The sequence below is a fragment of the Bubalus bubalis genome, chromosome 4 (assembly GCF_019923935.1).
Source record: "Bubalus bubalis isolate 160015118507 breed Murrah chromosome 4, NDDB_SH_1, whole genome shotgun sequence".
Taxonomy (NCBI): domain Eukaryota; kingdom Metazoa; phylum Chordata; class Mammalia; order Artiodactyla; family Bovidae; genus Bubalus; species Bubalus bubalis.
In genome coordinates, this window is record NC_059160.1 from 48329935 (window position 1) to 48342046 (window position 12112).

General features: G+C 47.2%; 1 protein-coding gene across 7 annotated transcripts in view; it reads left to right on the forward strand.

Moving 5' to 3' along the window:
• Positions 1 to 12112, forward strand: part of LARGE1 (LARGE xylosyl- and glucuronyltransferase 1) — a 622955-nt gene that overhangs the window by 582467 nt on the left and 28376 nt on the right. For 6 of the 7 annotated variants that reach the window (XM_044941379.2, XM_044941376.2, XM_006073629.4 and 3 more), the window contains one exon: positions 5384 to 5662. The exons of the other annotated variant lie outside the window; for it this stretch is intronic. In XM_044941379.2, coding sequence (XP_044797314.1) covers positions 5384 to 5662 — 279 coding nt within the window. The remainder of the gene's footprint in view (positions 1 to 5383; positions 5663 to 12112) is intronic. 7 annotated transcript variants of the gene reach the window in all.

Here is a 12112-nt window from a genome sequence, read left to right on the forward strand (position 1 = left end):
AAAAAAGGAAAAAAATTAAATTATTAACAACCCAAATCCATCCTTATGTGTATACTTGTTATCAATGAAATACAGACAGAACAGAGCCCCTCCTTCTGCAGCTAGCCCTGAGCATCCTCCTGGCCTGGGCTGCAGGAGACCTGGCACCTACCCTCACCACCCCTTTAAAGACAGGCCAGGCACCTCTCACATCAGCTGCAAATACCAACCGCAGATGCCTTCCCTTCAACGCACACGCATCCTCCAGCATGGCAGACATGTGATCCCCACTAACGCATTGTGACAAGTACTGCCATCCAGACAATACCTCAGAGAACTCAAGGAATTCTACACCCAAGCAAGAGACACTTAGCGGGACATAATCAGAAATTATAAAGCAGTAGCACACAAGCTGATGAAGACGGCGGAAATGCCTCCTTCCACTCCATCCCACGCATCCAATTACGATGCAGCGGGCTGACTGGTGCCTCTTGGATTGATTTTTAATTGAAGAAACATTTCGGGTATGTTTGTAAACCTTTGAGTCAGAAGTAGGCCCTACGTGAGTGCCACAATGAATTAGGGGAGCCGGCATGCGGGCTCCTGTGCTCAGCTCCCTCTAGAATTCCATTCAGAAAGAATGAATGTCGCCTGCTGCAGTGGTGGACCCGGCAGGGCTGCTCCTTGCCTGGCCACTCACTCTGGAGGATGATCGAAAGGACAGAGGCAGCTGGCCAGGAGGGATCCTGATTACAGCATCCCTGCTACCTGGCCAGGAGACGCTTGCTGTTCCCTGCTTCTTGAATGAAGCCTTTGAAGTGCCATCTGCAGTTCCAGGGACTCATGTGGCTGATGGGCCTGCTCTTTGTTTTCTGCAAGTGAGGGAAAGAGAACATGAACTGAGCTAACAGGGTCCCATTCTTAGGTCCCATCGCAGCACAGCATCTCTTGGGACCTTGTTAGAGCACAGATACATGGATCTCACCGCAGATCTGCCCAACAGGGATCTCTGCAGTGGGGCCCAGGAATCTGTGTTGTAATAAGCCTCCCAGGTGACCCTGAGCCTGCTGAAGCTTGGAAAGCATCATTCTAGAGAGTGAAAAGTACTCCTTTCACCTTGTGACAGCCAGGGCGATCTTTATACATACAGTAGGTCACATCATTAGAACTCTCTGATGCATTCTTATTGCCTTAAGAATAGTCTTAGAGCTGCCCACGAGACCTTGATGTCCCTGTATGACCTGATCCCTCACCATCCCCGAACACCTCTCTCCTTCTGCCCCTTGCTTGTCCATATGCCGTCCATGCTGGTCCTGTTTCTTCTTACTTGAGAACACATTAAACTCTGTATCCCAAGGGCTCCTCCCTCTTCTTGGAAAACTTTTTTCCCAGGCTTTCTCAAGATCAAGACCAGTCTTTCTCCTTGTCCAGGGCTCACACTGACCTTTCCACTTGCCCTCACCCTTATTCTTCATCCCATTTCCTCTTCTGTGGCCCCTCTAGCCCTCAGTTCACTCTGCTTATTGTGTCTTCTCTCCAGAAGTGCATTTGAAAACCTTGTTTTTCTCATTCATTCTGGGGCCCAGCACAATACCTGCATGTTGTAGATGCTCAGTAGATATTTGCTGGAGGTGTGTGTATTTGAAAGGCAGGAATCACAGGTGTCAAGTACCGAGTGTGGACGTGTGCTGTGGCTTCAGTCGTGTCCGACTCTTGGCAACCCTGTAGACTGTAGCCCGACAGGCTCCTCTGTCCATGGAATTCTCCAGGCAAGAAGACTGGAGTGGGTTGCCATGCCATCCTCCAGGAGATCTTCCCGACCCAAGGATCGAACCCACATCTCCTGCAGCTCCCCCATTGCAGGCGAATTCTTTACCACTAAGCCACCAGGGAAGCCCCCATGTACCGAGTGCCTGCTGCATATCCAGTTCTGTGACAGACACTTGATGGTCATGACTAAGGCTGTTCACAGGGCAGCGGGCACAAGGTTCCAGGAGCAGCTCTGGGCAAGCCCCACCAAACAACCACTTTTCAAGTTCTCTGTTTGTGTCATTTGTTAATGTCCCATTGACCAAAGCACGTCCCATGCCCAGCCCAGAATCAGTGAGGGGGGAGGGTAATAGTGAAGCATGTAGATAGAGGGGAAGAGTTGACAGCCAATTTGTCATTGACTAAGGTATTATTGTCCCCTATATGCATGTGCGGAAATGGAAGCACGAACAACTATGGTCACTTGCCCAGAGATACTGACACAGGTCAGAGTTCAGACCTAGTTCTGCCTGAGCCCAGAACCCTCAGTTACCCCCTGGACCCCTCAGCCTGCCTTGCTCAGGGCACCAGATGGGAGTCATCTGCCTTGTAGGGAGTGGGTTCCCCATTCCAGCAGAGGCTGAGTGGCCACCTGCCTGGCTGCTTGGAATGACTGACATTCTAGAATTCCTTCCAAGCCCAGTCTTCTAGATTTTGGACTCTTCCATCTCCCTGCCTGCTCCCTGACACCTCCACAGACTATCTGGGGCTCCCTTCCTCAGTAGGACCCCCTTGGGGAAGCCCTGCCTCTTTCAGACATCTGAAAGCGGAAGGCCTTCCAGACATCTCTAGGCATTCCTGAGCCTTTGCCCTCCTCTTCCCGGCTCTGACAGGGAGGGGAGAGCAGGGGACAGAGCATCAGGATGGCTCCTGGTGTCAGCATTTCCTCTCCTACACTGTGTGCTCTTCAGCAAGTTAAGACCCTCCCTGAGGCTGAGCCCTTTCATCATCATGATGGTGTAATCAGACTGAAAATCTCAGAGATTCTTTCTAAATGGATGATACTGCAGCTGCAGAATTAATCTTTGTCCCTCGAAACCCTCTCCATTGGTCCAGGTCCTTGATATGCCAGATCCTTATCTTCCTACCTGAGAAAGACTCAGCACAAAACTCGGTCTCAACAAGAACTACACAGGGATAGACCTTAGTGAACAAGTGTGTTTGGGGGGAAAACAACCAGGAGAAGAATGAAGAGGATGGGGGACCTCTGACCCCAAGAGAGACCAAGGAGGAAGAGGAGGAGGAGGGAATAAAGGGAAGCTGATGCCAAGCTTAGACCAGGTTCCTGTTTGGGGAGACAGGTGATGGGGACATCTTTCTCAGCCAAACCCAGTTCATGTTGAATAGTGGTCTGGATCCCGGGCACTGGAGTCAGACCTGGCTGTGTGGATCCATCCTGTCTACCTTGTGACTTCAAAGAAGTCACTTCACCTCCTGGAGCATCCTCCCCTGTAACACAGTGATGAGAATCTGCACTGTATTTAGAGCATTACTGTGAGTCTTAAAAGTGCTACCAGCCCAAATGTGGCTGGCATGCCATAAACAACAGGTATGTGGTAGAGATTTATTGTATCATGATCACATTCTCTCTATTATCATTATGATGAACCTCGGTTTGTCTGTCTGCCTGTTGCTCAGATCCTGGCAGAGAGCTTTGTTTTAAGGGACAAGAGAGATCGGAGCTGGTGGCAGAGAGACAGGAAGTGGTTGTGGCATCACTCGTTTTCACTCACTGAGGTTTTTTGGAACCTCTGGCGCTGTTTCCTGTAGAGTCCACGTGGATGTGACGTTTGTCACATTACCAGCACCTTTCTCCCGAAAATCCTAAGTATTTTGTGTCTCTGTCCTCACTCTAAAATCTTTGCTGAGGGGGGAAGACGAGCTGGATTAGGCAGGGCTTGCTCCCTGCTTAGAAAACTCCTCAGACACAGAGTCCAAAAGCTTGTCAGTGGGAGAGTCCACAGCCAAAGCTGTCCTCCCTTCACACTCAGTCATGCCTCCTGCATCCCATCCCCTCTAGCAGTTCTGACATACACATGGATGCAGAAATTATCCTTGCTCTTTACTCCCCAAATTTCAAAGGCTTTGTATAAACAGCTCTCTCATCCAATTGCTGAGTCCTTCCATTTTGCAGACAGAGACTGAGATGCAAGTGGGATCATTCAAAATCCCAGGTTCTCAGAGCCCAGCAGAAACCAGGGGCCTTGTAGCAGAGGCCGAACACAAATTTCAGTGAAATCAAGCATTGTGGAGAATATAGTGCCTCTTTCAAAACTGGCTGTGGTCAATTTGATTAACAAGTGCTATAAAGTATGAGAAATGGAGGGCATTTTACCCCGATGAATACCTTAATCCTCCTTAGTGAAAGAGGAAGCAAATCCAGGCAATACCAATTCACAGAATTACTGAGAGGAAACTGAAAGTCCATCAGGAAAACCATTGACACAAGATAGGTGTGCCCATTTTCTTTTGTTTAGAAGCATGGAATCTATTTCCTGGTAATTGTCCAAATAAAGTGAGCATTCTGATTCTGTACCTCTTGCTGGGTAGGGGAAAAAAAAAATTGAAATAGTCTTTTGCTGTTTTTTTAACCATAGATTTTATGTAGTAGGCACTTCTAATGCTTCTGGGGGAAAAAATATTTTTTTTTCTAGATCTCTCTCCAAACATTTTTGCAGAGCCCTCTTGGTTGGGAGTACCTTTTGTTTTTTATCTGTGCTCCATTCCCCCACCCCCCACCATCCCACCCCACCACTCTGCATGGCCCAGTGTCTCCCAGGTAGCCTTCCAAAATTGCAAGGTGCCCTGGAGCTGTAAGGGCTCTGAAAAATGAAGACAGCATCACCCCAGGCTCACTTTTGTTTCCAGCATTCACGTATTTTGTTTTTTTTCCTTCCCTTTGCCAGTGTTTTCTTTTCACTGTCTTCAAAGTCCTGTCCAGATACCTGTCCACACAGTCCAAGCTCAAGAACTAAAGCTGACTGGATGCCTGGAGCCTCAATCCCTTCATCAGGAAAATGGGGGAAATGACAGATGGGGGTCACAGGGTTTGGGAAGTGTCTGGTGCATAGTAATGAGTCAATAATTGTGGTTATTATTACTCTTATTTTTACAGCTTGTTTTCATGCTCCTTGTAACTCATGGCCTCCCTTTGGCTAAGCCTCCTATGCTGGTCCCTGCTTCAGGAGAGTAGTAACACTGCTGTCTACCTTTCCTGACCGAGACGGGGAGGTGGGGGAGTTTTAAGCTGGAAAGGGATCTTTACATCATTTCATGTACATTTCCCCACCCACTGTTGAAAAGAGGAGCCTGAAAAGGCTTATAGTGAAATGTGACTCCATGTCACCTGTCTGATTGCAAACATTCAAAGGCTAGAAGCAAAAGGTGAGTGTTTTGTGCCCATTTTATAGATAAAGGAACTGAGATTTGGTGATTGGCCCCCATCACATAGTGTTTAATTAAGGCTTAGCGCAGGGGTTTGGATTTGGCACCAGTCCCAGGCTGGCGGAAGATGCGCAGATGCACAGATAATGGTTGGTTACGCGGGTGCGGCCTGCGCATGCACAGGTGCATCAGGTGGCCTTTCTCCTCGCAGGCTCCAGATGCTGGAGGCCATCTGCAAGCACTGGGAGGGGCCTGTCAGCCTGGCACTCTACCTGTCGGACGCCGAGGCCCAGCAGTTCCTCCGCTACGCACAGGGCTCCGAGGTGCTCATGGGCCGCCACAACGTGGCCTACCACATCGTGTACAAGGAGGGCCAGTTCTACCCTGTGAACCTGCTGCGCAACGTGGCCATGAAGCACGTGGGCACGCCCTACATGTTCCTGTCCGACATCGACTTCCTGCCCATGTACGGACTCTATGAGTACCTCAGGTGAGGATGCGTGGGGTGCAGGCTCCAACGCCCCTCTGAATGGGGCAGCTGGAACACAGAAGGGGATGGGAACTACCTAAATCCACCCCAGGGATACGGCCTCTGACCGCCTGACTATTGGCTTGAAATCCCAGGTTACCTCATGAAATGTTCGAGGCAGAGCTTGGTCTAGAAAGCATCTCTTGTCTCCCAGTCTAATGCTCTGTCTATAGCTTTCATGAAAACATCCCTCTTCTAATTTTGGATCAGACAGCCTTCATCTAAGCATTCTAGTAAGATCACTGCCTATTCTGTAAAACAAATCAAAGTGGTAGTGTTGGCTAACATGTATTGAAGTGCTCGCTGAGTGCCTGGCACAGTTCTGAATGCCTGACAAGTGGGATTTCATTCCCTCCCCTTGCAATCCTTGCCACAGGTACCATTATTAATCTTTGTTTTCCCAGTGGGAGACTGAGGGACTGAGATGGTATGTGGGGCTGCATACCTACGAAAGTGGGAGCTGAGGGCAGCTGGCCTGACCCCAGGGTCATGTACTGATCATTGCTGCTGCCTTGGTAGCTGTGACTCCCTTCCAGCCCTCCCAACGTGGAGGGCAGGTGTCCAGCAGCTGGAGAAAGCTCTCGGCTTGTGAGAGGCATAGATGGCTGTGTGGGGAGTGGCATTTGTTACGGAATAACAAACCATCTGAAGTGGAAGGGACTGTAGAATCCACCTAGCCTGAAAGTCCCTAAGCAAGCAAACTGAAGTCACAACATATAACTGGTCAAAGTTTGTTTTAACCCTTTATCCCTGTCACATGTCAGCATGAGTTACCTCTGTTCCTGAATGCCTTCCTGATCCAGGTACCATGAGGGGTGGTTTGCATATATTGTCCTGCTAGATCCATACATCAAGTTTAAAAGGCAGATGTGGTTACACTCTCCCTGTTATTGTGGTGAACAGGGAGGCTCAGAAAGTCAAGGTAACCTGCTCAGGTACACGTGGGCTGCTTCAGGATTTGAACCAACATCTTTCAGACCCCAGCTCTACAGCCTGCCCACTTCATACTTGTCTGGCTGCTCTGTGGCTTATGACTGTGCCTAAGGGAGCAGGATCAGAATTCTTTCTCGCCTGGACTCTGGCCCTCTCTACTTCCCTCCATCATGTGTACCTGTCTGTCTCTCAGTCTTACAGTCTTAAAAGAACTCTCACAAGAGTCTTTAAACCTTTGGTCCTGAAGCCAGAGTATGTGTTTGATGTGAGCACATCCGTTCCCCACCCCCCAACCCCCACCCTGCTCTCGAGAGCAGGGTAAGGCAGCTGGTGTTCTCTGTCCACTTTCTGAATTGAGTTTCCATCCAGGCTTATCTTGGGATGTTTCTCCCCTCTGAGCAGGTGGAGTCCCTTCCAGCCTGTCTTGGTTAAGAATCACAGATGAGTGACCTCAAGGCAACACCCCTCAGTCAGGCAGGGTGGGAGGTGTCTTCCCAGAACACGTGGGCAGTGGCACTGAGCACCATGAACCCACGACCCTGCAGGGGCTTCAGGAATGGAGCTGTCCTCCGGTTCCCGCTGGGCCTTGGGATCTCTGTGGGTGGAGTGAGGGCGCCCCCGCGTGGCAAGACCATGCTTTCAGCCCCTGATTCTTGTGAATCCTGAGACCTCACCTGCTTGCAGGTTGGTGACAGACTCTGGGTGCATTGGGTAGGGTTTGCAAGCGAACAGGTGCTGGTGGGGAGAGCTGAGCTCCACCTGCCAGAGAGAGGCTTTGGGACTGGGCCACAGCCCACCCTGCACCCTCTGAGGCTCTTGTTCAGGAGCACCTGTGGAGACTGCCTTCCAGCTAGTTGAAAGGTAAACTGGCCCCATCTTAAAAGTCTGATCTCTGCTCTCCCATCCAAAGACTGTTTTATTATTTTGCCTCATGGTCCTCGTGATTTGAAAAACATTACACATGAACAGACTGTTCAGAATGTGTTTTATCTACCTGTGTTTTATTGATCAAAGATGTCAATAATTGCTAATCATGACCTTACCCAATGTGATATAACTGGAATTGCCCATTAATTAGCACTTTCTTACTGCAGAGTGACCTGAAGTTTCTGTTGGCCTGTAGACACATCAGAGGAACATGTGTGGTTTCCCTTGTGCATTTTGAAATATTGCGGATTGCCCCTAAAAGCCCATTCCTTTCTTCACAGGCCAAGACCCTGAGCCGAGAATAACTGCTCCTATCCAGTGCTTTTTTAATTATTTTTAATTGGAGAATAATTGCTTTACAATGTTGTGTTGGTTTCTGCCATACAGTAACATGAAGCAGCCTTAAGTATTCATGTCTCCTCCCTCTTGAACCTTCTCCCCACCCCATCCCACCACTCTAGGTTGTCACAGAGCACAGCATTAATTTCCCTGTGTTATACAGCAGCTTCCCACCAGCTATCTGTTTTACATGATAATGTATATATTTCAATGCTACTTTCTCAATTCGTCCCACCCTCTTTTTCCCCCACTGTGTCTGCATGTCTGTTCTCTGTTTGTATCTGTATTCCTGCCTTGCAGATAGGTTTATCAGTACCATTTTCCTAGATTCCATATATATGTATTAATATACGATATTTGTTTTTCTCTTTCTGACTTACTTCACTCTGTCTAAAGGCTCTGGGTTTATCCACCTCACTGGAACTGACTCAAATGTGTCCCTTTTTATGGCAGAGTAATATTCTGTTGTATATAGGTACCACAACTTCTTTATCCGTTCATCTGTCAATTCGTCCAGCCTCTTTTCATGCACATGTGAAGAGAGACCAGAGAAGCGAAGTGACTTCCCATCTAGGGTGAAAAGATAGTGGGACTTCCTTGACTTTTCTTCTCCTCCATCCAGAGTCTCCATTCATTTAGTGAGTAACCATGACAAGGTACCTTAGGGCCCCCATATTTGTGACCCACACAGATAGGATCTGTGAATCCCATAGCTTTAGACCAACAGGAATGACGGTTGATTAAAGACAGACTCTTTAGGTACCCTGATGGGTGTGTCCTGTCCCAGGGTTGTCAGCGACCTGGGGTGGAGGCAGGATAGGACGGATGTCCTACTGAGTTCAACCTAAATGAAGGCTTGAAGACTGAGCTGGAGTTCACCACGAGAGGGGTGATGTTCCAGGTGGAGAGAGAGAGAGATCCATTCTGGAGAGGCAGGGTGGCCAGAGCCCTGATGGGGAGAACAGCAAGAGCTGATGTGGCCAGAAATGTAAGCCAGGGTGGGTCCTGCAGGACTTCTGAAAATATGCTAAGGAGTTTATGAGCAGGGGTGGAGGGACAATGGAAAAACACTGAGAGCATGGCATGACTAGATGTCCATTTAAGGAAGATCATTTTCATTGCATCAGGAAAGGATCACAGTAGGGCAAGAGAAGATAAGTTAAGGGACGACTGCATTCATTCTGGTGAGAGATGAAGGCCAGCAAAGGGATCGGAAGTAGCAGCAGAGACAGGTAGATGGACCAGAGAGCAATTCTGCAGCTGAAATCAAGAGCTGTCTGCAAAGGTGGCTGGGCTTTAGAAGGCAAGACAGGGAACCTCTTTCAAATGTTGCCACCCAAGACTTCCTCTGCAAAAGTCTGTACCTGGAAGTCCTGCCTGCTTTGGCCTGTTTCTCGTACTGGCCCCCTCTTGATCTGCTGTGCCTATGTCCTTCTTAGGCTGAGCAGGATGTCATTGAATTTGAGTGTTACAGTGGATGAGGCCTGCGCGGTGACCCTGGCTCCAGCTTGCACCCTGTGCCATAAGTAACTATGTGACTTGCAACAGTTCAGTTTTTTTCAGCCTGTTTCCTCACTGTGAAATGAAGAAACAGACATATCAGGAGTCGCAAATACAGATGCCCTCTGGGGCCAGGACCTTGGCCTAAAGGAACCAAGGGTGGTGAGCATGATTCATTGCTAGGGAGACAGGAGTCCCCATCTCAGGCAGCTGCCATCTGTGCACTCCAATGTGGAATTTACTGGTGAGGGTAGAGGTCAAGCATAAGGTCTTTATATTTTGCAAGAGGAATGAGAAATCTGGATTTTCATGTTTTAATTTCTAGCGTTGACAACTAATTTAAAAAAAAAAAAAACTGAAACACTGTTGAGTCAGACCAAACATGTCTTCAGGATGAATAGAACCTTCTTACCCCCAAAGACCACCAGTTTTTGACCTCTGACCTTTTAAAAAAACTTTTATTGAAGCATAGTTGATTTACATTGTTGTGCTAGTTTCTGCTATACAGCAAAATGATTCAGTTATATTTCTTTTTTAGAGTCTTTTCTCATATAGGTTATTACAGTATATTGGGCAGAGTGCCGGTCATCTATCTTAGACATAGTAGTGTACATGTGTTCAACCCAGGCTCCTGATTTACACCTCCCCACCCATGTCTCCCCTTCAGTAACCATAAGTTTGTTTTCAATATAAGTCTGCTTCTGTTTTGTAAATAAGTTTATCTGTATCTTTTTTAACAATTAGATTCCGCATATGACTGATATATATTTGTCTTTCTCTTTCTGACTTGATTCACTTACTATGTAATCTCTAGGTCAAGCCATGTTGCTGCAAATGGCATTATTTCATCCTTTTTATAGCTGAGTAATACTCCATTGTATATATGTGTGTACCACACCTTCTTTATCCATTCCTCTCTTGATGGACACTTAGGTTGTTCCCACATCTTGGCTGCTGTTAATAGTGCCGCTGTGAGCATAGGGGTGCATGTATCCTTTAGGATTATGTTTTTTTCCAGATGTATGCCCCAGAGTGGGATTCTGGATCATATGTAAGTCTACTCTAAGGTTTTTAAGGAGCCTCCATACTGTTCTCCATTAGTAGTTGTACCAATTTACATTCCCACCAGCAGTGTAGGAGGGCTCCCTTTTCTCCACACACTCTCCAGCATTCATTGTTTGTAGATTTTTTGATGATGGCCGTTCTGACCATTGTGAGGTGATACCTGATGGTAGTTTTGATTTGCATTTCTCTGGTAATTAATGATGTTGAGCATCTTTTCCTGTTCTTTTTTGGCCATCCTTATGTCTTCTTTGGAGAATGTCTTTCGATCTACCCATTTTTTTTTTTATTCCATTGGGTTTTTGTTTTGTTTTTTACATAGAGCTGCATGAGCTATTTGTAAATTTTGGTGATTAATCCCTTGTCACTGTGACCTCTGATCTTGATCATCCCTAGGAATTAAAATTTTGAGAAATGGTAAGGAATATGATTGTATCAGAATAAGTCCCAAATCAGCACGCAGTCCTTTTCATGTGAAGATAACCATATTGACTTGCCGTAGGCTTAAGGAAAATTTTTTCCAGTGAGTGGGATAGACTTGTTCCTGATCCAAACACTAAAAGTGGATATGTTCGTGACCAGCATTATATAGCATTGGTTTGGGATGAGGTTCAGGGCACAGTTTGCCATGGCAGCTGTGAGCCCCAACAACACCCCCAAAGATTGACTTCTTCAACGTGGATATCCAACAAAATACTCTACCCAAGCCTTGTTAAAGCATTACTGCTAAAAATGATGATAGTTGCCACTTACTGAACCCTTACCAGCTACCAGCATCCCTGCCAGCTGCCTTGTATAAATTTCCTCTACTCTTCAACACTTCTTTATGAGGTAAGTGTTATAACAGGTGACCAAAATGATGCCCAGGGAGGTTAACTCTTACTGTCCAAGGAGAAAGGTAGATAGCCCTACACTAGGCTGCTCGGTAAATGGAAGCAGCTATATTCCCCCTTGAAACTCAGTATACCAGAGCAGTCTGATTGGCAGTCTTTTGATCAGACCCCCAAATACTTACCCATATCCCCTTTTTTGGTGGGGAGGGGGGTTATTTGATTACCAAAAAAAGGTCAGCATCCTAGCTCTCCAGCAGTTGCTTAGTAACCAGCTAACATTACAGCAAAAACAAACAGATCAATTGGGAAATAATGAAATGGGCTCTATGCATAGACATAGCTGCAGAGTTTCACTGAAATCTCTCTCCCACCCCCTCCACCTGTTTCTTCTAAAAATCGAGCATGGAGATGTGTAGCTTTCACTCCTGATTTCAGAAATGTCAAGTGAAATTCCGCAGGCATGGTGAAAGTCACGCAGACCTGCCTTGGAACCCAGGTTCTGCTGTGCTCATCAAGGATGTGCCTCGGGGCTGCTTGTTTCATCTCCCCGATCCCGTTTCCTCAGTTAGTAAAGGGGCTAATAATAGCTTTGTGGGGGCTCTAGTAGGCGTTCAACAGGAGTTAATTGTCTGTGTTTTGGCCCATTCTCAGCACACGGAACTGAATGTCTCTGCCAGGCCCCCACCCAGAACCCCCACTCTTGCAAACTCTGCTGCCTTCAGTACAGCCTGGCAACTTAGTGTAACGATCTTGTTTTTTAAGAAATGAGAAACTATGTGCTCATACCCATTCACTCTTAAAACTATTGAGTGAGCAC